The sequence below is a fragment of the Lacerta agilis genome, chromosome 2 (assembly GCF_009819535.1).
Source record: "Lacerta agilis isolate rLacAgi1 chromosome 2, rLacAgi1.pri, whole genome shotgun sequence".
In the NCBI taxonomy this organism is placed as follows: domain Eukaryota; kingdom Metazoa; phylum Chordata; class Lepidosauria; order Squamata; family Lacertidae; genus Lacerta; species Lacerta agilis.
Window position 1 is genome coordinate 10,092,344 of NC_046313.1, and position 24,575 is coordinate 10,116,918.

At 42.2% G+C, this 24,575-nt stretch overlaps 2 protein-coding genes and 1 long non-coding RNA gene across 5 annotated transcripts in view; 2 read left to right on the forward strand and 1 right to left on the reverse strand.

The window, feature by feature from the left end:
• The first annotated feature begins 1,344 nt into the window (after positions 1–1,344).
• On the forward strand, positions 1,345–16,418 carry HOXC6 (homeobox C6). Of its 3 annotated transcripts, none has more exons than XM_033138538.1 (3): positions 1,345–1,604; positions 14,043–14,251; positions 15,067–16,418. In XM_033138538.1, exons 1-3 carry the CDS (start codon positions 1,381–1,383, stop codon positions 15,399–15,401), a joined length of 768 nt encoding a protein of 255 aa, XP_032994429.1. In that variant the 5' UTR covers positions 1,345–1,380; the 3' UTR covers positions 15,402–16,418. The 3 variants fall into 3 exon arrangements, with proteins under 3 accessions (XP_032994429.1, XP_032994430.1, XP_032994434.1); XM_033138539.1 differs by having other exon boundaries at positions 15,091–16,418; XM_033138543.1 differs by lacking the exon at positions 1,345–1,604 and having other exon boundaries at positions 13,415–14,251.
• On the reverse strand, positions 7,368–24,541 carry LOC117040651. The gene is made up of 3 exons (XR_004425888.1): positions 24,402–24,541; positions 9,803–9,878; positions 7,368–8,245 (listed from the first exon to the last, which is right to left on the reverse strand). It is a non-coding gene; the product is annotated as an uncharacterized LOC117040651 (long non-coding RNA).
• HOXC5 (homeobox C5) overlaps positions 18,974–24,575 on the forward strand; it is a 29,014-nt gene continuing 23,412 nt past the window's right edge. The window contains exons 1-2 of the mRNA XM_033138544.1: positions 18,974–19,556; positions 20,313–20,527. Of these exons, the coding sequence (XP_032994435.1) occupies positions 19,019–19,556; positions 20,313–20,527 (753 nt within the window). The 5' untranslated portion in view covers positions 18,974–19,018. The remainder of the gene's footprint in view (positions 19,557–20,312; positions 20,528–24,575) is intronic.

Here is a 24,575-nt window from a genome sequence, read left to right on the forward strand (position 1 = left end):
TATTCACGTTGCATTTCCCACCAGTGAACTGGCTTGATTAAAGGTGCAATCCGGGAACTGGAAAATCAGTAGTAGCGTGGCCATATGGGTTGCCCCTTGAATAAGCAAATAAGAGCCAGAAGCGAAACAAGAAGCAAATTAGCAGCAATAATAGAAAGAGTAGCATTGCCCGATGAACGCCAGCGTTGTAGTCTTCCCTGTCTCCGCCCCTTCTACATATTAGCTGGTTCGTGTGTGTGTGTGTGTGTGTGGTTTTGTTTTGTTTTTTTTTAAAAAAGAACTGAATAAATAGGTTTAAAACAAAGCTGTTACTCCTCCTCCGTCAGATCTCTCCAAATGAATTCGGGTTTGAATATATTTTAATGAGTGTGTGTGTGTGTGTGTGTGTGTGAGTGTGTGTATATATATATATCTCCACACGCAGACATATATATACACACATGTAAATCTATGGAAAGAGTAATTCTATAAACATGGCGACAGAGAAGAGCATTTGCACTCGTCACAAAAATGCAACGCATTCTTGGTTGTTTGCAGAAAATTTACAGCTGAGCAATAAAAGTTTACGACTGAATCACAAGTTGGATTGGCCACAGGAAGTCATGTGGACTCCATCCATGAACGTGAACTTTTTATTGTGGTTTCTCTTATGACTCTTTCGCAGTAGTCCTTCCTTTAACAGTCCAAGCAGTGCCAGTGAAACGGGGGTACGATGGTATCTGTATTTTTTCCTTTTAATTATTATTAGTATTTTTTTTCTGGTGGTGGTAGTGGAGGGGGTGGGGGAAGGAATCTCGAATTGTCTCTGTTCTTTCCCCTCCCTCCCTCCCTCCCTTCTTTTTTTTTTCTTTCTTTCTCCCTTTCTTTCCTTTGGGGTTGGAATTGTTGGTTGCTCTGGGCATTTTAGGAATAATGAGTTTACTGCTGCGGCTGGTTGCCTCCTCCCATTCTCCACCCCTAGGGGCAAAACGCAACACATTTCCTTGGGAGGATGCAATGAGGAGGGGGACAAGGAGTTGTAAATACCTTTATTTTATTTTATTTTTAAGGGGGAGGGAGGGGGAAGCGATGATAGCCCCGTCTTCTCCTCCTGACCCCCAAGTTAAAAAAAAAAGACTATTTTATTTTCTGGTTTATTTTCTTTCTATCCCTCCCCAACCACCACTCTTTGTTTTGTTTTGTTTTGTTTTGTTTTGTTTCTCTTTTTAATATTTCTGTGGAGCTGAACACAGCGTCAGCGGAACAGAAAAGAGGCAGAAGAGAGAGAGAGAGAGGAGAAGGGGAGAGAGAGAGAAGGAAAGAGAGAGAGAGAGAGAGAGGAAGGGGAGAGAGAATCTGGTAAGTGTTCCCTTATTGGCTAAAATGTGTAACTAATGATCCATGGCGATGGGTGTTAAAGATAATGATGCATCGTTTTTGCGAAGCAGACGGAAAGAGGGGTGTAGCCTGGTTATGACAGAATATGATCAGGAAGGATCGGCGCAAATGTGGTTAATTCGGGGGAGGAGGGAGGGGGGTGAACGGTTTGCTGGTGGTGATGTCACTGCGGTCTGGTTTGCTGCAGACAGAGGATGCCGGCTGCAGTCTGCCTCCCCTTTACAATGGTGCAGTGTTTACTGGGGTGGGGAGGGTGGCGGGAGAGGGCTGGGATGGAAGCGCCCCCGCGGGGTGGGTGGGGGGAGGAACACAGCGGCGAGAAAGCGCCTGTGGTCGTGGAGTCCAGTAGTTAAAGTCAATGAGAGGATTCCGGATCGAGCATCAGATTGGGCCCAAAGGCCATTGAATCCATTTGATTATTATCATAATTATTTTTAAAAGTTTTTTTTATCGTGCGCGGTTTTTGTTTTCGTTTAAAAAAAGATAAACAACAGTGACAACTTTTCTTAAGAGCAATTGGGCGCAGTGAGTACTTCAAGCACATGCGCAGTGTGCGCTCTCATCCAGGAAACAGGGGAGGAAGATCCCCCCTGGTGTACAGCAAGGAAGTAGCCAAGCAAGCAGGAGTGCCATTTTTAATGAGCAATTATGAGCTAGCTGTGTTTGTTGTGAAGCAGGAGGTGCCTTACCTTTCCACTCTCTTCTCCCAACACATGGTTCCGATCGGCTCTTCGGAAAGCTTATATATATTTTAAGACTATATTTAGGAGTTGACCGTCCGCCCCATTTCAGAGTGTGTTTCTCTGTGTCAGTCTGATGCCTCCCCCGCCCCTCCGGGAAAGGTGCAGTCCAGTCTAGCAAAGCATGAATCCTGACTTAATTTCTCTCTCGATATAATTTGATGGCTGTTTAAAGAGTTTAAGAAATAAACTGCTTTGTTTGGATATGCCATGTCAACATTTTACGATGTGGAGCGTGTATTCCAGTGCTTGTTTGGTGTGTTATAACGTTGATGAAGAGGTTTTCCTTCCAACATTGTTAGCAGAGAACATGGGATTTTTTTTACATGTTTCCCTTTCTAGAGTCCACACACACACACACACACACACACACACACACTCACACTCACTACACCGGCCCAACAAGATGCGTTATATCCCTATCAATATGATTATGGGTGTATATCCTCCTGAGATTTTCCTCAGTTAATGTGGGTGCAAACTGCATTCCAATTAGTAAATAATGATAATAATAATAATAATAATAATAATAATAATAATAATCGGAACAAATAATAACAAAACGCACGACGAGGCTTTCGACAAAAGGGTGGGGGAAGGGAACAAAGACCCAGGTCCCTTACTGAATTTATTTTAAATCCATCACCCCTTTGCCCATGCTAATAAACATATAGAAATTCAAATCCTTGGGAAGGGCACCCTGTTTGTCTCCCGCTTGTAAGGCCCTTCAGCTGGATTCCTCAATGAAATATTTAACACATTCTGCATCCAGGTTTATAAAAGGCCTCGCCCGCGATAGCGTTTTGCCACTGAGCACACACACTGCACGCGGCTTTTTGAGGGGACTTCTAATGAAAAGCCGTTCTAATTGGATCGCTTGATGCAATATGTGTGCTGCAATGAATGACTATTGTTTATAAAAGTGGCGCGCACACACACAAAAACCCCAAATAACATCGGTGGGGTGGTGTTAAATCTGATCAAATACATCCGATGGCGCCAGCCATTTTATTCTTAAGGAAAGGAAGAGCGAGGGCAGCCCATCCACGAGCCTTCCTGGGGGTTCTGTAAACAAAAGACGCCCAAAACTGGTAAGTGTGGGACGTGCGTATGTCATGTCTGTGCGTAGATGGAGCCGCACATTCTAGACGCCTGTGTCCCCTATTTTGCTTTGGGGAGTCGGATTTCTGGGGTTGTGTGTGATGGGGTGTGTGTGTGTGCGGGGATACAGTTTGGGATACGGTTGCTGGACTGTGTGGGCTGCGCGTTTACTCGGGAGTCAGTCAGTTTAGTCTGCAATCGCACCTCGAGGGGCCAGTAAACTCCACCGTAGTCCGTAGGAATGCGTTGCTCGCTTTCTAAATGCGCTTCCTGTTGGGCGTGTGGAAGAAAGCCAGGTGGCTTACTTGCAGGTAAATGGGTTTAGGAGTGGCGGTAACGAACAAAGGTACGCCCTCCCTCCGATTAGCTTGGGTGAATATTTATATATGCGGTGGGTTCCATTACTGACTTCAAAGGAGGTCGCAATAAGGACTTTTAAAAATAATAATGACCAGGCAATGGTTATTTGAACCACATGGTTGCCGGACTGTCGTTGTCGCTTCCCCCCCCCCCGCCTTCCTTTCCTCCTCTCGTTGTTTCTGGACTTAGGACGTGTTTTTGTGCTGGTTGAAGAGATGTGAATCCCTTTCGATATTTGCCTGTTGTCCAGTGTTATTTGCTGTGCTTTTTCCTTTAGCCTCCTGCAACAATCACCCCCTCCTCTCTCCCAGGATTGCCCATACAATACACATTTTAATGTATTGATTTAGTCTTTAAACTGACATATTGCCGTTGTTCATAAACTCAGAACGTAGGAGCTGATCTAAAAGGAAGGAATGCAAGAAAAACTGATTTATATTCCCCGCACTTTACAGACCAAACGAGAAGAAATGAATGGCTCCTATAACATCACCATAGATGAGGGATCATAGTGAACATTCCCAGGCATTATTGACACACAGGTCCAGGGAAGGGGGCGGGGGGGGGGAGAGAGACAGACTACATCCAGGAGCAAAATCCGATACTGTGATAGTTAACGTTGGCCCCCGCACGTAGCTTTTAATCCTTGGTGCGTGTCATAAAACAGGGCAGTAAATGTGAAAATTGAAAACCACAAATGTGACACGGTAATATAAATCACACACACATATATTTATTAAGGGGAACGAGTGCCATAATAAAAACAATTGGAAGAACATTACAATTTTACAACAACTGCAATATCAATAATACATTTCTTTACAGCAGCAAAACCGTATCAACAACAATAAAAGCAACCGCCACTATCTATGTACTTATTTGTCAACGTAGAAAGAGAGAAACGGGGTGGGGAGCGGCTGGGGGTGGGGTGAGAGTGGGGAATGAAAAAAACATAATGAGTCAAACTTTTTTTTTTTAATGACAACCTCAGGAGCTGTCGTAATAATGCACCCTGAAATCGTGTAATATATACCAATTTACCTTTCATATAGAAGAGAGAGCAGGGAGCATGGCGGTGTGTGCATGAGCAGCTGGGGGGGGGAGTACGTACAATTAGGATTGCTTAAATTAGTGTTCAAAGTTTTTAAACAAATTATAATAATAGCAGAAGTCGGCGGCCACGTTGCTTAGAATAAATAAGATCTGGCTGCAAAGCAGCAGCGGCTAAGCCCTAACCTTGTTTATGAAAAGGATAGAGCGAGTTGGGAGAGAACTTCACTTTTCAGTGGTTTTGTTGTATGTGCTTCTGGTTTTTAATTTTTATTTTAATTGCGTCTGGGACTTAGCTTCCTACATTTTACATTTTGGCAAGCTTGCACTGTATTGGCCTGCGGAAGTGAGAGGCTGTCTTGGGCCTATGGTGATGCGGATATTTCCCTGACCTTCCCTTAAATGGCAAACATATTTAAGATCCATGAGTTACAATGAGAGATTATTTACGCGCGTGCTTAATTAACTCTTGCTTTGAAATCAGTAGGTGTTGAACGTTCCTCACTTTCCCCGGATCGTGTCCATACATTTGGGTGATGCATTTTTTATTTGTAAAAATGGGGCTGGCTGAAATAAACAAAAACTTTACACAGGTTTAAAGAAAAGGGGGGAAAGGACTCGGTCTTAAGGCCAAAGTTTTGTTTTTTTAAAAAAATCGAGTCCCAGAAGCAAAAGGGAGAGAAAGTTACATTTTGAAGGGGGAAATGCGCGGGGGGGCGCCACATTGATGGACGAAAGAATGGTATCTGTGTGAGTCAAAAGACTACGTGGTCTAATATATAATATGTGATATAATATGTTATTATATGTCTCACGTACATATGACATATGGGGCGTTTGTGTGCGTGCATGTACATTTCAACATTGCAGACACTGTCTCTTGCAGAGTGCAACGAAATATCATAATTTCAGCATTATATCCAGTTATTTGGTTGAAATGTGCAGCCCTGAGGATGGGTTATCTTCAATCGGATGCCAGGGAATCTGGGGGAGCGTTTGTTTCTGTGTTTATATTTTATATGCTGTTCTGCATAACTGTTCGTGTACCGTGGAGGGAAGTTGTGGATATAGAGGATTAAAAAAAAACGAGAAAGCACGGGACAGTTTTGATTCCTGGAATTGATGATCGGATCAACTGGATCCACTGGAGTTTCTTGAGGTTCATCTAATGAACACAGGGCAATTTGCAGTTGTTGTGGGTGAGGTTGTGCAGTACACGCCGCTGTCCTGACTGTATAAAATAAACGTGTCATGAAAAAGGGAAACCACAAAGCAATAAAACGTAAGGGGTGCAATCCAGCTCCGTGAAAAACCCCTGGATTTCTGCCGTTGATTTCCATGAGATCTGCGCATTTGCCCCCCAGACACAAGATGAACTGCGTTTAGCGTGACACCAACTTTAGCGCAAGGCCCGCCTCCTGTTTTCCCAATAAATTAACAGCAGGTAATAGGTTCGGACCGTCCGGATTTAAATCGAAACAGAAAGGCCTATAAGGCGATTCAGACCTTTCTAAAACGCAGTACAGTAAATAGGAAAGACGTTCCGCTGGTTTTAACTGCAGTGGATTTCGTGAAACGCGGAGAGGATCGGAGTTTTCCTCCAGCAAAAGACCACGGCGGTGTTCAACCCTTGAAAGTAAGCTCCGCCGGTACTAATGAGACTTTACTACCTAGTCTATCATGTCGTTCGGGCAGAGCCGGGGTTCAGTTTTTACATTCCATGTTCTCCTTGAATTAAGCAATCACGGACGTTGCCTGAGCGTGCGCGCGCGCTCACCTATCTCTCTACATAGCCTTTTTAATAGGGGTGCTATTTTTCTCTTCCCCCCACCGTCCCTTTCTTTTAATTGCTGCCTTCTTTTTGTTTACTTGTTTTGTATACTGCCACCAAGTGACTGAAACTTGGCAAGCCAACAATTTTGCAATTTGGTCTCTCTCTCTCTCTCTCTCTCTCTCTCTCTCTCTCTCTCCCTTTTCCCCTCGCACTTTTGTAGGATGGGTGCGAGAAAGATAAGGGGGCGCACACGCGCGCGCACACAAAAAAATAATAACGCTATTTCACGACTGGAGAGTCAAAATGCTTGGGAGAAAGAGGGGGGGGGGGAGAGGACGACTGTTGTGCCATAAAGGCCGGAATCGCAGGGTCTTTTACTACCTCCAAGCGACGACAGTCTCCTCCCCTCCGTTCCTGTTGCTGCCTCGTAAACAAGCCCCCCTTTGCCCCTATTAAGGCGCTGGTTGGACAGTTTGGAACTTTTAAAAAGTTTGGTCTCTTCAAAGCTATTTGGAAGAAGGCTGTTTGAGGGGTTGAACTGGACATTCGGTGGAAGTTCCTCAGTTGGCTTGTTAGGTTGCTGTCTGAGGCGGCAATCTCCCTCCGTCTTCCCCCCCCTCTCTCCCCCCTTCAATTTGAGAAGGCTGCGTTTTAAATCACTTCCAGTGTTCATGCATTCATAAAAATAGATAAGGCCCGTCAGCTGGAGGACGCCACTCCCGCCCCCACTCCTCGGGTGGGGAGAGAATGAGTGTATTTAAGCAGATCCAAAAATACTAAACTGCCGCCCCATTAAAAGTTACGCAAATGGATTGCATTTCCCAAAGTGCTACAAATATTGCCTCTCCAAATATGCAGCTTAACAGTAAGCGATCAGCTTTTTAAAAAAACACACACACACACACACACACACACACCATTAAGTGTCCTGACTTATTTTATTTTCTTCTCCCCCTTCTTGTTCTTCTTCTTCCTGGCGTCCTGAGATTAATTTTTCCTTCTCCCCCACCCCCATGTGCAAACAATAAAATAAAATAAGAACTCATAGATAATGACAACCATTCCTCATCATTGAATTATTCTTCCTGAACGTATTAAAATCGTATTCTTCTTTGTTTAATCTCTTCGCGGGCGTAAGTAGTTGCTTATATCCATATTTTATGTTGCTCTATAATATCACGCTTTATAATTTTTAAGCCGGTAGCTATTCTCCATGACAACTCGACGTGACGTCACGACCGCAACTCTCTTGAATGTCAAAAAGGAAGGAGAGGGGCGGGGGTCATTGTGGGGAACGTTTCCGTGCCATAAAACGGAGTAATCCAAGTCAACCATAAAAGTTCTCTAAACTGAACATCCTTTGGTGAAGTTTGCAGGGCTATCCGACCGTAATAGACATTACACAGTAGCAAGCGGAGAAGAAAAGCTGGGGGAGGGGGGGGGAGACTCTTAATTGGCCCAATCACCCAATAATATTTTTACCTCCTGTACTGTCAGCATAGGGACACCTCATATAGTTTCAAAAATCCCATTGAATATTACAGGGAATAAACAGGGATAAAGGAAAGGAGAATTCGAAAAAAACTTCTAAGTTGAACAAGCTGTCAGATTCCGCCGCTGCCTCCTAACCCCGTTACCTTGGATCTTTGCTGATTCAGTAGGAAAAAAACTATTTAGTTGGCCAAGACTTAACTTATAGAACTATAGTGATGGTGCGGGGCGTGGGGTGCGGGCAGATACAGAAACATCGTAGTTACTTGAAAATGATTGACCAACGTGAAGTTCCGTTTATAGGAGGCCGAGAGGTTTCCAGTGCTGGAAAGGGGGGGCTCCACCAAGACATCTAGAATGAAAGAAAAATAGACAGATAAATAAGTGTATATATACAGCAACCTATCAACAACTAAATAAATAAGAGAGACACATAACACAGCGTGTATAAGTTAAGGCTCCCACAACAGGTTGACTTGGGGAAGAGGGCGGGGTCTACGTAAATGCCTAATAACGTCAGAAAAGAACTTGAATCTTAATAAAGTGAGGGTCCCCATTTATTTCAAACGATATTGAGCCCATTACTCTCTCCACCTCCCACCCCAGTTATTTTGCCTATCTTAGACGTGTGTTTTGAGACTCTCCAGAATTCCCACCAACGCCACCCCATGATGTGTGAAATACCTAAATCGTAGCCCTCCATTCACCCCCAAACCCTACACACGCGTATATCTGCACCAGTTTGAATTGAAGCCTTTAGAATTCCTTTCCAGCATAAAACGTTGCCAGCTATACACACACACACACACACACACACACACACTGTATATGCACACACACACCCTTGGGCTTTTTGTTTGTTTGTTTGATGGGATTCCTCACCTCCCCCACCCCACATGCGGCAGATCATACGGAGTGGGGTGGCTGGGTGGGGCAGCAACCCGAGTTTCCTGAAAACAGAAAGTTATAAACTGCTTTTTCATTAGTCATGGAGCCATAGCAATAAGACCACAAACAAATCAGGACTTGCACTTTTTCTTCCTTGCAGCCAAGAATATTGCAGGCCGAACCGCAGAAGCGGTGCTTATGTGACAAGAAGTAGGGGCAGCGGATGTTTTTTGAAGGATGCAGGGCAAAAGCAAGACAAAATGCAGAAAGGGAGAAACCCCCGATTGCTATTATTGCTAATTATTGACAGTTAGAATTATTTCCATGGAAGGTAAATTTCTCCAACTCTTCCCGCTCTGCGTATTTTAAAATTGTTATTTTTATTTTTTGGTCGACCACTTTAGTATAAAGTTTAAGTAATATCATGACATAAACTGGGTGAAAACTCTGAGCGAAACTAGCAGTCCTAGAGTTAAGATTATCAAGATGTGATTACTGTAATAGAAAGGACGACTCAAAACAATGCAAACGCATCGGTCAGGCGCATTTGACTCCTGGTATTTACGCGCCACATATATTGCTTTTTTCTTTTCTTTTCTGTCTTCTTCTCGTCGTCGTCGTCGTCGTCATCATCATCATCATCATCAAGTTATTTACGGGCAGAGGGAACATTTGATTAAGAAGGTTATTCTGTAGGAGCAGGGATAACTGGAGTGCAAGCGCTCTAAATAAATAATTACAAGGCAAGAAGCTCTAGCCTGCAATAACTGTCAAGTCTAAAAAGGCCGAGATAACATATATAAGGTGAGATCAGCTGAAATTAGGTATCCAGTTAAAGGTACCACGTGGATTTAAGTACAACACCTTAAAAATACGTGTTTCTTGCGGGCAAAATTACTGGCCTCGTTGGCTGATTATGTTGTTCTGCTTATCTCTCTTTCTTCTGTTTTCCATACTGTTCCATACACAAATACTTTTAAAAACAAAACAAAAGGTAAAAGCAAATCGCCAAGTGTCTTACTTTTGAAATGCACGCGTTGCACGAAAAACACACACGCTCCATCTACACAGATCCAAGACCAATTTGCCTCTTCATCCTATAAATGGTACACAAATGAGGACATAGCTGTAGCGTCTGGAAGTCTATAAGTAGATATGACTACACGTTATAAACAAGCTCGCGCGTGTTTGCTGAGCGGTGTGTGTTTGGGTGGGTGGGGGAGTTCTTATCAATCTATCAGAGAATAATAAACTATTCCAGACAAGAGCGCAAGCTAATCCAACACATGAACAGTAAACAAACGTATTTGACCCAGGGCAACTTTGGTTGCATATTTAAAGCTAACCAGACACAACCTGCATTTATGAATAAGCAGTTTTCTACACCTAGGCAACAGACTGGGTGAGAATTTGTGAAGCTCTCTCTCTCTCTCCTCCCCCCTCCACTTGCATTAACAGTCTCAGCTGAAAACCCTTGCCATTAAAGCCAAAGAAAAATCCACTCTCCTCTCGAAACAAACAAACAAACGAGTAAACAAACGCTTCCGAATTTGCATTCCGAATCACACGACTGAATCAGAATCCGACAACATTTTACTTGGGCTGCAAGAGAGAGGGGAGGCAACGATAGCTCTTGTTTCCTTTCCACAATTAGTGGGGATGGAAAACACATGTGTGGAGTGTGCATTTTTGAAGCTTTCCTCTAAATCAGTTCATCAATTCGCTAATTAAAACGGAGAGAGAGAGAGAGAGTGAGTTCTAACGAAGCATATTTTCCTTCTTTAACCTCGGTGTGGGGGTAAAATCCGGGGGTAAAAACACAAATAAGAGAAAACAGCCTTATGAGCGAATGGATGTTATTGCAGCTTTCTGTGAGCTCTTTAACTCCAGGGGGCGGGGAGGGGGGGGGAAAGAGACCCCAACTGCTATACAAGAACTACTCCAGGACCTGCGCATATTTTCACTGCTGTGTAGCAGTTTTAATAAAACATCTGTTCTTGCTTCTGCTGATGAGTTTACATAATTGTTTGCAGACCAATTTAACCAGAAAAAGGTCCTACACATTTCCCTGTGTTTTTTTTTAAGGGGGGGGGGGAAGGGAAGAGTCGTCTCCTTTGATCAAATACATTATAAGAACCTTAATAATAACATCTCCCCATACATATATGACTAGTAGTTACATTCCTAATATTTTATATACACTAAAATATTAGGAATGTAACTACTAGAACGCTGAGTCTGGCGTGTAGATATACAAATTTTCCAGTTTCTTCTTTCCCCCCATCCAACCAACACTTAAGAAAGGTTCTATGTTGGGTTTCTTCGCGCCAGCTGTTTTCTCTTCCCTATAATTCGACCAGACTTCTAGTTCTTCTCTTCTGTTTAGAAAAGTAATAAAACACTTCACTTTCTCCACTCGAAATCACTTGGTACTCACCAGATCCCTCCAAAACAGCTCTCTAGGACTTCTACAGGTCACCCCTCCAAACTCCAGCCCCCTTTGCATTTGCAACCATCCCAGAAATTTTTAGGGTCTGAGATAAGGATTATTATAACACTAGAACAAAGAATATACTTTTGGTGAACCGAACCTACCAAGGAAGACGCTCTTCTTCTTTTTCTCTTTCTCATTCCCACACACCTTGAAGTTCTGTTACTTTTAATGTAGTCTTAATCCTACACTGAAGTCTTTTTAAAAGATATTATCCAATCTAAACACAAACACACGAGGGGGGGAGGAGTCTCTCTGTGTTTGTGTGCATTATCTAACTCCCATTAAAGGAAAAAGGAAAATATCTACCTTCTTATCAGTTCAGATTGATTGTGCACACACACACACACACACACACACACACAGAATGACTTTGAAAACTAGTGATATTAATTGCTTGCAGTTACCATGAGCTTCACTGAGCTCTGCTTGTCTGCCTGTTTCTGTTTATCTACTGACCTACCAACCTACCTACACGTACAGACACATTAGTTGCATTGTTATGTATATCTCTAAGTGTGTGTGTGTGTGTAGTGGCGTAATGTTTGGGCCCTTTTCTTTCCTCTCCCATTCTCCTAATGATTGTATCTCTCTGTCTACAGATTATCCGGTATAATGTGCTAAATAGCTGGGAAGCCTCAGGAAAGCAAATACTATTTTAAAAATTGGCATACTAGTAAATTTGTCCATGTGTACCAGCCTTAAATGTGTACACGTTTGGATGAGAACTGCTGCAGGATGTCCATTTAATAGGGAGGGATGCAGGCTAGAAGCTTAATAACAAGCTACACACACTCTTGCTTTCTTTTTATGCTTCCTGGTTGTTGTTGTTTTTAAAGAAACTTTATTTTATTTTTTTCATACTGACACTCAAGGAACGCTTAACGTTATACAAGATGAATACTTCAGTCCTCTTTTTGTCAGTTGCAGTCTCGTTTATGGTTTTATTACTACCATTGATTACTTTGCTTTGTTGCACAGAGGAAAAGGATCATAAAATCCTTTGGCATCCGGGTTCCACTTAGAGCAGGGGTGTGTGTGTGTGTGTGTGTGTGTGTGTGTGTGTGTGTGTGTGTGTGTGTGTGTAGGGGGGTATGTGCTCCCCTTCTTTCTCAACTAAAACCTTCATCCAAAAGAGGAATGTTAGAAGTATTGATTCATTACGACGAAACACAATGAGAAATATTCCAAGCTTTCCAGAAAATCGACTGGTTCTACCTTTAAAATCACTAAACAAAAGCTTCCTAACATGCCCATGGAAATAAGGCCAATGTTTCCTAGTCCTAATTGAATTTTTAAATAGCAAGCCAATGGAATGATGTAGGAGTCTTGCTATATTTACAGATCAGCAGGTATATTTTACTTTTAAGGAACAATTTATGGCTCTGGATTGAAATTAAAATTAGATTAGCTGTCTTCATTTCAATTAGTGTGTCGGTGCAAATCCACCAGAGGAGTAGAATGTAATCCACTCTCTAATCTAACTAAATATTTCAAGGGAAGTTTTCCAATCAGCTACAAATATCTGGAGTCATAAATATTTTTTTCTTCCTTTCTCTACCTCTTTCTGTTTTTGCAAACGTAAACACGAGGGGCTCTTTCTAGCAAACACCATTCCGAATGCAAAGGTAATGCTTTGGGGGTTGTTGATATTGCAAATGTAAACATTGCCATAGCAGTCTCCAGCTCTGAAAAAATGACAAAGCAAATATTCAATAGAGAAACATACAAATGTGCTTCTTCTTCTTTTTAATTCTAACCTGGACTCTGAATTTTGATTTTATACACACACACACACATATATATAGCAACAACCCACCATCCTGGAAAGTTCTTCAAATTCCAGAGTACAGGAATGCTCTAAAAGATACAGTATCTGCCCAGCTGTCACCTGGTCTCCTCTCCTTGCTTTCAAGATTGTATTATAAAGAGCACAAGCACTTGATTCCACATTTATTGACCAACAGTAAATTAGTGGAGGAAAAGAAAATTTATGGTTTAATATTTTATGCACACTTGAGATTTATGACTATAATTTCTGAGCTATTTGGTTGCTAGGTATTAAGGAAGCATTTTCAATAGAATAAATATCCTGATTCCTGATCTCCATAACCATTTACCTTTTCTTTAAAATAAAAAAAAATCACCTAAAGCTCTATTTGGGTTGTGAAATTTAAAGAAGAAGTCTTTCTTTCTTTCTTTCTTTCTTTCTTTCTTTCTTTCTTTCTTTCTTTCTTTCTTTTTCTTTTCTGTGCCCCTCCCTCGTCATCCCTCTCCCACTCCCTCCCCCGAACCATACTTACTATTTCCCCCCTCTTCTTCCAAACCATCTTATATTTAGAATTTCGAGACTTACTTTCAATGCATACTTAGTTTCAACTGGGGAATCAACACAAGCAAAAGCAATTTTTCCGTGTCTTGACATCTAGCTTCCTATTGGCTCACAACGGGTCAGCTGACTTTGTCATTTTGTCTGTCCTGGAGTGGAGCCGTCCCTATAACAATCTAGTTCAGACTACAAACTGGAGACAGAAATAAATATTAAAGAAATCATACAAGCCAGGTATAGGGGGAAAGATATGAATTCCTATTTCACAAACCCGTCGTTGTCTTGCCACCTCACCAGTGGTCAAGAGGTCCTGCCCAACGTGGCGATCAATTCCTCTGCTTATGACCCTGTAAGGCATTTTTCAACTTATGGAGCAGCGGTTGCTCAAAACAGGATCTATTCATCTCCTTTTTATTCACCGCAAGATAATGTTGTGTTTAGCTCCAGTCGGGGACCATATGATTACGGATCTAATGCGTTTTATCAAGAAAAAGACATGCTCTCTAGCTGCAGGCAAAATTCTATGGGACACAATACACAAACTTCCATTGCACAGGATTTTACAAGTGACCAAAACAGGAGCACATCCCAGGAACAGAAAACTAGCATTCAAATATACCCGTGGATGCAGCGCATGAACTCCCACAGTGGTAAGTTTTACAGCTTGCAGAGATAAATTAAATAAACTGAACCATCTTTACGACCGTCTCCCTAGCAGAACAGGCTCAGCTACTTTTTATGGCCCCATAAAAACAATAATATAGCTTCCTCACAGTTGCCGCTACAGGCCTTTTATTTGTTAAGTTGTTGCAAGCGAATATGGCTTGTTATGCTCTTTCTAATTAAAAGACTTCGAGAGTGTAAAATATCTATAATAAAGTGCAATCAGCTCTGATTTTTTTTTCCCTTGGAGGGGGTGGTGGAAATAAGGTGTAGAATAGAAGTGATGGTTTTTTGTTATTGTTTTTTTATATTAAAAAATGTATTTTCCCTGATAGGTGAGACAGGGCATTTTTATTAAGGCAAAAAATTGCAAAGTGTCTTGTCCTATAACAGGTCCAATAACAGCTGGGGGATTTATGAAGTAGCTTGACTTCATAATATATGGAAGGAGTGTCTATTCCTAGTAATTAAAGCAGCATTGGAGTAAAATCTAATTGGATTTTTTTTCAAGTTTGCAGAAATAATTAAAACAACACATTCTGAATCTTTGCAAATAAGATAGGAACATGCTTTCAATTAGACACCCCCCCATCCTCCATGTGTGCTGCATGATTTTAATGGGTAGTAAGACTAAGGCACAGAATTAAATTGTGCAGGGGGGGGGGGGAGTTGGTCGGTGGATGACAATGAAGACAGAGTATGGAGGGTGGGGTTGGGGAAAGCCCGGCTGACGGGCTTCGTTATGTTTCTTTTCTTTTATTTACGCATTTTATTTTCAAATCTGTTAACTAATCGTTTTTAGTTTGTTTCGTTTCCGAATCCATAGGGGTCGGCTACGGAGCAGATCGGAGGAGGGGGCGTCAGATCTACTCGCGTTACCAGACCCTGGAGCTGGAGAAGGAGTTCCATTTCAATCGCTACTTGACGCGGCGGAGGAGGATTGAGATAGCCAACGCTCTTTGCCTAACTGAACGCCAGATCAAGATCTGGTTTCAAAACAGGAGGATGAAATGGAAAAAAGAAAGCAATTTGAGTTCCACCCTGTCTGGGGGAGGTGGCGCTGGAGCAGCTGCAGATAGCTTGGGCGCAAAGGAGGAGAAAAGGGAAGAAACAGAAGAGGAGAAACCAAAGGATTGAAAACACTGACGGTGCTGCCAGCTCCCAGCTCCCTCTCCCTTCCCCAACACACACACACTCTCTCACACACATTCGCACACGGTCCCGCTTCCTCTTCTTTCTCGGTCTCTTTCTCTCTCGCCCCCACTCCCAATTTCTCCTTTCCATTCTCTATTACCACTTGCACAATCTATACATTTGGTTGTATGAGAGAGAGAGAGAGAGAGAGAGAGAGAGAGAGAGAGAGAGAGAGAGAGAGAGAGATGTGGACGTGGGAGACCTCCCCTCCCCCATCTCCTCCATCTCTCCAGCAGTGATGCACCCACTTTCATAACTTTCTTCCTAAGGAGCTCATCAATCCCCCCCAACCTCACCAACCCACCCCCCTCTCTCTGCCTTTGCATCCGAGTCCAGTTATCTACCTTTGCATAAAGACTGTATTTAATGCAAACCCCTCCACCGCTACCACCACCACCCGCCATTCCTTCTCCTCTTCCCTAGACAGAATAGTTTTGCTTGCAAAAAGGCAGATCCCCCTGCAGGGGCTGCTTTGGGTTGCGTTGGGATCAACCATGTCAAAAAGGCACTCTATGCAGTTTCGCTTCCAAAATGATGATAATTATTGTGGTGGTGGCGGTGATGTAAGTGGGGGGGGGGGGAATTGAATTGCCTACCCCTGTGAAAATATTTCCTTCCATGCCCACCTTCTCCCACACCTCCAAGCTATGTCTACCTAAATATAGCATTTTCCAGAGTAAACTAATTGTATTTAAACACTACCTGAGGTCATTATGCATTCTACAAACTGTGACAGTTTCTGTGTGAATATTTTTAGCTGTATTTGTGGTCTCTGTATTTATATTTATGTTTAGTACTGTAATGTTCAAGCAGTATAAACGTGAATGGAATTCTATAGCAAGTAGGAGGAAATAAAAAAATAAATCTTGTGTTACACTCTCTAACATCATGTATAAAGGTCACGTCCAGAGGACTATGGTTGAGTATTTAATAAAAACTGGATATTATTTTTAAAAGTTACTGAATGGTTTCTGAAATTCAATTGGGGAAAGATCTCAGGTGAAAGAGTTTTGCATCAGCCACCACGGATTCCGTGCATGAGAATGCTCCATTTTTAGATGCCAGTATTCATGATCGCCTGTCAGCACGACTCTCGGCATATTTAGTCGGAAGTAAACAGGATGGTGGGCGGATATAATTTACTTCCAGTTAGGTATCCTTAAGTATATATATATATAAATATAATATATAATGAATATCTATATCCCATCTTGCTGCGTTTCATTTCGCGCTTTCATCCCCTGAAAACTGCATGAAACCCCAACTCTCAGAGTGTTAAAAGCTCAGACAGATTTTATTCCCTAATTCTCGAGGCCAAATAATTGCTTAAAAACAAATGCATTTATTTATTCTTAAATTAAAGCTACCAATGGAAACTAGACTCCCAGGGCACATCTTCCTAGATATATTTATTTCCAGGTAACAGAGTAGTGGGCAGAAATATTTTTATTTTTTATTGCAGACGCTTAGAAAGCGCAAAGGCGCGATTGACAATAGCCTAGTTTGCAGTGAACACATCACAACATTACATTGTAGCTTAGGCTCAGGAATTGCCCTCTGCTTTCATGTTTAGCTCAGAGGCATCTTTTCAACCAGGTACAAACGTTCGAGAAAGTAATCCTGTCTTCTGGAGGCATTCACTGCCTCGAGAACCTTTGCTACTCTTTGAACGTTTTGCACTAAACTATCATGTTCCGGTTAAACAAAAGAAAATGCCAGCAAACCCCCCAACAAGACGATTCCTTACCCCCGCTTGTCCGTAAAATTTGTAAGGCTTTAAGAACATATCTCTTTAGATATGCCACAAAAGCCTAGCACATGTAGCAAGCAGAGAGATCATACAAATTTCAAATGCAAATATATGCAATATAGAGGCGGGGGATGCAGGTAACAATATATAAGAGATTTGCTGCCGTATTTCCAAATGCCCCTCTGCCATAATTGAGCTAAACATTAAAATAAGTATCAAACATAGGCGAAGGGTAATATAAGGACTTTTAAAAGGGCCACTGAAATTAAAAGTTTGTGTTTTATGTTAAAGTTCCCCCCCGCAAGAAGACCACGTAAAACTGAGGTGGTAAAATGATGAAATAATATATTTATAACTCACATAGGTATTCCAATGTTATTTATTTTTATCCCATTCTTTTAAAAAGTTAAATAAGTGGGAAGGAAAATCTTCTCTGCTTCCAACTGTTTCGCTAAACACCCGGAAGGGGATATATTTCTCAAGAGAAACCCGCAGATCCAACCTCACGTTTGCAAGCAGGGATTTGCAGTGAGGAAGGGGAGCCTTGCCACATACCTTCACCTGCCTGATACCCCCCCCTCTCCCAAGCTTTTTAAAGAGGCTTCTCACGTGCCCACAGACATACAGACATACAGACACCAAAAAACAAGGTGAATGTTTATTCATTCGCCCAAGGTACAAGGCTGATTTATGGGGAGGCTGCGTTGATTCATAACCTCCAGTGAACACACACACACACACAAACCAATTCCCAAAGATACTACACTACACATATACAGAGAGATATACAAAGAACAGAAGATTAACACAACGTGGATTTCAATCTGCTGCACACGCCTAGTCATAAAAACAGTTCCATGCGACCAGTTATACATGCATCCATGTCAACAATGCAGGAGATGTATGCATGTGCATAAAGCATACGATCTGAGAACCCGTACAGAGCACACTGACTTTACTTCCTGCAGCACATCCCACATACACCTACATATGTATTCTCTGGTGTACCGAGTAACGCTAACCAAGGGAATTCGAATCCAGGACTTTGTCTCCCTGGCTGCACTCAGTGCAGATGCAGTCTCGATTGCATTATTTGAGAATATGCGTCTGTCTACACTGAATAAAGCGAACAGGCTTATATGAGGCTGCTGCGCGGGCGCACACATGTGCATACAACGCGGAATATCCGGCCTACACAGAAGGAAATGTTTTTACACGAGGACGCGTCCCAAGGCCATATTTTACACCATCCCACATCAAGGGCTGAAATTTTCCTACGAATCGCTGTGGACGGGAAATTAGCTCTTGTCTTCCATCCCAACGAAGGCTTAGGGGCTGTTTGTGCGCGTTGTTTCACACCCATAAGCCTCGAGCGTTAGGGAAGGGTAGTATTTTATGAGACGTCATACCCCAGACCCAGCACCAGGTGACGCTATAGTCTCATTGTCTCGGTGTTTGGAGTGTGGGGCCTTTTTTTTTTTTTTTTGTTTCGTTATGCCAACATATCACATACGTTTCTCGGGCTTCCATCAATAACCTCCTGGGGTCATCAAGCCAAATTTATGACTGGCCAACACCGTCACGTGATTCTATTTAAACATCCCATATTTGGGCAGCGCACATAGAATAAAGAAAAGAAGAATCCCCACCTATAAATTCTGCACTTTAGAGAACAAAAAACCCTGAACTTCAAAAGGGCCACAAATCAAGCCTAATCAAAGGGGTGTGAGAGGGAGAGAGAGAGGGAGAGAGAGAGAGAGAGGGAGAGAGAGAAATAGAGTGGGGAGGGGAAAAAAATATAATTTCTGACATGAGTTCCTACGTAGCCAATTCGTTCTATAAGCAAAATCAAAATGTTCCTGCCTATTCCATGCAAAGTTATGGGAATTATGGATCTGTGTCTGAGGTTCAGCCTTCCAGGTATTGCTACAGTGGGCTGGATCTGAGCATTACATTCCCTTCATCTGGGGCTTCCAACTCTGTGAACGGTGTGGACATGTCTTCAACCCCCAGACCTAACCCCGACCGACCTTCCTGTACAGTCATGGGATCTTCAGGGCACACTTTAGGCAGAGACGACCAGACCTCTCTAAACCCAGGAATTTACAGTCAGAAAGCTTGTGGCACCACCACGGCCACCAGCACCACCAACAACAACATTACGCCGCTGGAAGATAGATCTAAGAGCAGTGGGGAAATCAAGAGTGAACCGGTGCAAACAGCCCAGCAAAGCGGGCAGTCAATGCAGCAACAGCAGCAGCACCGACACCAGCAACAACAGCAGCAGCAGCAGCAGCAGCAGCCACCACAAATATATCCGTGGATGACCAAACTACACATGAGCCACGGTAAACTTTCGCTTCTCGATTTTGTTTCACAGGATTTGCCTTGGTTTTATAGGCCATACGGGGCAAATAATAAGGGGGGAAAAACCTGGGGTCGTAAATTTTACGACTAAGGCATCAATTGCTCGTAAAACTGTCCACTAAAAGGCTTAGAGGCTATATACGCCCAAATTTATGACGGCATAATTGGATCATAGAAACAAAACGGGTATAAAGGCAATATTCCATTTTTTTTGTTTGGGGGGGGGGAAAGAAGGAAAGAATTTTTTTAAGGGGGAGAAATAACTTGGAAAAGCTCGCGTTCTTTAAGAGGAAGGAGAGAGGGGCTTAGGAGTTGTTGTTTTTTCAGACCTTACCACATCATTCCGTAAAGTCAGAAGTTTTGCCTCCTTCCTAACCTAGGGAAATGGGCGACTTGATCTATTTCCCCTCTTCTTATAGATACACTTCTTCGTGGTTTAAAGGGAGAACACTTCATTAGGGACTAACCTTAGCTTGAACCCAAAACTTTAATGAGAAAGTGTTGCAAAATGCCCCTCCTCTATTTAGCAACAAATATATTAAAAATGTATTCTGGGTAGAACCAAAAAATCTCTCTCGGTCCCCCCCCCCTTATAGCTTTTGCTTTCCTATTCTCTTCTTCTTCTTCCATTATTATTATTATTATTATTATTATTATTATTATTATTATTATTATTATTATTATTATTATTATTATTATTTTAGCGGGTTTTTTATCCGATGTCTTTTGTCTTCCAGAAGCAGATGGCAAACGTTCCAGAACCAGCTACACTCGCTACCAAACTCTGGAGCTAGAGAAAGAATTTCATTTTAACAGATATCTCACCCGCCGGAGGCGCATAGAGATCGCCAACAACCTATGTTTGAATGAGAGGCAAATCAAAATATGGTTTCAAAACCGGAGGATGAAATGGAAGAAAGATTCCAAATTGAAAAGCAAAGAGTCTCTCTAGGTAGAAATCCGGGCTAGGGGTTGGGCGGGGAAAGTCAGTTCACATTGACAAGAGTTGCTGTTGTTGTTGTAGCCTACCTTGAGAAAAGTTTTCTTTGGGAGGTGGGGAGAGGAAAAGGGCGGGTGGGGGGAAGGGTCGCAGACTGGACTGAACTACATACTCTAACAAATCTATCAGACAAAGGCGTTCTCTTATTAGTATGCAAACAGACCCTTTAGCTTTTCAGCTAGAATTCAGTGTACAGCTCGCTGGAGGGTTGGTGGGTTTTGTTTTGTTTTCCACCACACCACTCTAACCTGTGTCCTCTTAAATTGGGAGGAAATATGTCGGCCAAATGAAAACCAAGCCAATGGGCGACATTTGAGAGGTCCTTTATCTATAACCTGTATCTATGTCTATAAAAGATTACGCTGAAGATCAGAACAATACTCTTAGGAAGTCAAACACAAGTCCACGTTATGCATAAAAGAGGGAATCCTCAGGACTTTTGGAAAGTCCCGAGGCCCCGATCCTTAAACGTCAGACTTGGAAGCAAATCCCGTTGTGAAAGGCGTGTGAGTTTACCTCTGTGTCCAACGCGGTGGACGGGCGACAAACCTGTTGTCAGCACTTATTTCTCAGCAAGTCCTTGGGGGGGGGACTTCCTTCCGAGTAAACGTGCATAGGATCGGGCTGCACGATCTAGGTGTGTGAGAATGTTTACTTCTGGTGTGGATGGTGAGTTTCCACACAATGTAGTTTCCTAGATGCACTTAACCTGAAACGTGGTGGGGGTGGGGGTGGGGTGGTTTGTTATTGTGTTTGTTTGGTTTTTTTTTAAAAAAAAAATATGCTCGCTGTGAGGTGTGTTCTTCTGGGGTGGGGTTGTTTCATTTTACTATTCAACCCCCCTCCTCCCCATTGACTTATTTTTGTATTATTTGCATATGAATGAAAAGTGAATGGACTATGAACGAATCTGCTTGACCATCTCTCCTAGGAGATATTTGTGCAAAAACATTAATGCACTGTTGGGGTCGGGGCTGGTAAGGGTGTGTGCGTGAATTCTCCCGACTTAAATATTCCTGTGTATTTATTGGTTGCGTAATTAATGTAGCTTTGCAAGATAATAATAACGATAAGAACAACGCTGAACTCTTATACAAATGTATACTTTTGTTTACCTGTAGTCCATTTTATTCACCCCCCCTTCCTTCTCCCCGATGTTGTATTCCATATATTTATTGGTTGTAATATCATATGTGAAAGGCCATGGAACATATACAGTATATTTTGTCATATTGAATAAATGCTAAAATAATAAATAAATCAACACCTAAGGCCAATTTTGGAGTGCGGGAGAAAAAACGTATATGAGGTGCCTTTTCTTGAGCGCTTTCTCCAGACCCGCACTTCCACTGTTATTTTGCTGTCAATTGTTTTCAAATATATAAATATGTAAAACGGGAACAAATCCCCGTCAGTCTGAGGCACCAGCCTCCCAAAGTTCAGCACTTGTGAAGTCATATTGATTTCAGTGGGAGAGCTTAGCACAAACCTCTTGCAATGAAATCGATGGGACTTCACAAGCGCTAAACTTTGGATGGAAAAAGCCTCCGGACTGAAGCTCAGAATCCCATTCAACGCAATGAGATTTACTTCAAACGCAAGTTGGAAGTAAGCCCCATTGAGGCGGGGGAACAATTTCAAGCAAGGGTTGCAGTGGAAATCGGTCAAACCCTAGTGTTTAACTTCGGATGGGATATGGGTTGGGGTCTTATGTATCTTATGTCGCCCCTGCTGCGTCCCCAATAAAAGAACTTTGGGTGATGTGTACTCAGTTGCAGGTCTCGTCACAAGCTTTCTTGAGTGAATGCCTCTTTTCTGAACTGTTGAACAATTCTTGACCTGTCCTAGCGTTGAACGACATAGTTCTGGGTTCTTCAAAAGTCCTCCAAAGGTCTTCGTATGATCGCTTTGTTTCTTTCCCTGATAATTCCTTCCTTCAGTTTACAATAATTTACTAGTCCAGATGCAGGCAAGACTACCTTTCTAAATAAGATTGCCTTTGTAGAACAGAGTTACCGGGCTAGGCTCTCGGCCCCTCCCTTCAGACAACTTTCCATCGACATTAAGTGAAAGTTGTGCAAGAACTGGGCGGTTTGTGAAGGCAGTAGGTCTTTCTGAGACGCTGTGTGTATGTGTGATCACTAGAACAAGTACGACTGAGTTGGGCAGAGAATGGTAGGATTTAACCCTGGGCTGCGCAAAACTTCAACGTGCGGTTTATAATGCACGATATTTGCGAAAGTTTCTCCGGTTTAGGTGCAATATAAGAAAGCTAATAGTCCTCTACTCCTTTTGAAACCTGTAATCTTTTTATATGCGTTTAAATATGACTTCTATGACTATCTATGACTTCTTCGTCCTCTTCTTCATATAGTAGTGTTACTGGATTCAGTAACACGCAGGAGTTTGGGGCTATGCATATATAGGCCTGTGGAGATTTGGGAGGGATAAAACTGTGCATATATATATTTCACGTATGTGTGTGTTTCACCAGACACACACCAACTATCTCTCACACAGACACACACACCGGAGGTCATGCCTGAGGTGTTTTCGGAGCTATTTACAGTACAAACGCTTGGGAGAGACCCTCAATGGCTCAATAAACCTTTATAGTATTTCCTTTACACGTTTCAAACAATGGAGCCATTTCCTGAAGCTGAAAACAAAAGTTTAATTTAATGACAGTGGAAGCTCTTAAGGATAAAACTGGCTCTACCTCCTAAGATTCCCAGCTTTTCATGGAGTCCCTCTGACTTAAATAGTGTTCTGATTCTGAAGTTTATTGATATTTTATTATTGTAGTTATTGTTTAGTGTCCTCTTTGAGAAGATCAAATAATACTGTCACGAAGGCGATGACAATTTATGTTATGGCAATTTTACAGTCCACTTGAAAGTTTCCTCCCCCCCCCCTTCCCAGGCTTAGCTTGTCATATGATTTGATTTTACGCAAATATCAGTCAAATCCTGTAACGGAGATCAAAGCACTTGGGTTTACTCTATTCCATTTTTGTTTGATCCAAGAGAAGGCTTCCTTATTGTCTTGTGTCACCTTTGCAAATAATGTGTGCCTTCCAAGGAGTATCAGCAGCAGCAAAAACAACAACAAAAACAACAACAAAAAAGACAACAACAACAAATATTGGAACATTCTCTGAGCATTTAAATGTACATATTTCATGTTGACGTTTGAAAATAATAAGCTACCCTGTGTAAATCTATGGAGTGTTTATTGAGGCACCGAAACAGACTTGGCAGATCTTGGTAGCTGTGCACTGAAACCAAAGGTGGTTGGTTTTTTTTTACATCTGTTTCCTTCTGTTTGGTCTTCTCTGCTCACCCCACCCCTAAACCGTGGTGTTTCCTTTCCCTTTAATCGGAAATCTGCCAGGGAATAATTGGGTTTGACAGGTAGGAATTAACAAAATCAGATGTTCTATTGTTTTATCTTAAGGCGGGGGGAGAGAAACCTTTACGCAGATAGCAGTCCAAAACTTTTCCATCATCATAACGCAAACCAGTCGGTTATATATACAGCCATATATATATATATATATATATATATATATATATATATATATATATATAGCCTTGTGAATAATTGTGCGTTTATCCAGCGAACAACGTGGGTCTATTTGGGCCTCTTCCCTGTCTTTTTAAAAAGTAATTTTTCAGGACTGATTAATATTTGGTTGTTGGGCTTGTCATTGACTTTTGCTATTCAATATCTAACAGGCCCCCCCTCCTTTTCCTCTTCCCCCTGCTTTTCAGTACGTTCCTAAAGAAGTCTTGCAAAGCCAAGAAGGAAATGAAACATCGCTTACCTTTCACTGTCATCCGTGTCAACACAGTGGGGACTTTTAAAAGGCCTCCAAACAAGAAAGGGAGGGCGAGGGAAGGGGAAAAAAAATGACAGACCCAAAGTTCCAGTGTGTGGGCGCGTGTGTGTGCTTTAAAAGAGAAGATGAAAAATAATAGTAAGAATAATAATAGGAAGA

Bases quoted from the DNA above. Each gene is read 5' to 3' on its own strand.
- HOXC6 (XM_033138538.1), top strand. From the start codon at position 1,381: ATGGCGATGGGTGTTAAAGATAATGATGCATCGTTTTTGCGAAGCAGA. The intron at 1,605-14,042 runs GTGCAGTGTTTA...TGTTGTGTTTAG, and splicing joins TCTGCCTCCCCTTTACAATG to CTCCAGTCGGGGACCATATG. The intron at 14,252-15,066 runs GTAAGTTTTACA...AATCGTTTTTAG, and splicing joins GCGCATGAACTCCCACAGTG to TTTGTTTCGTTTCCGAATCC.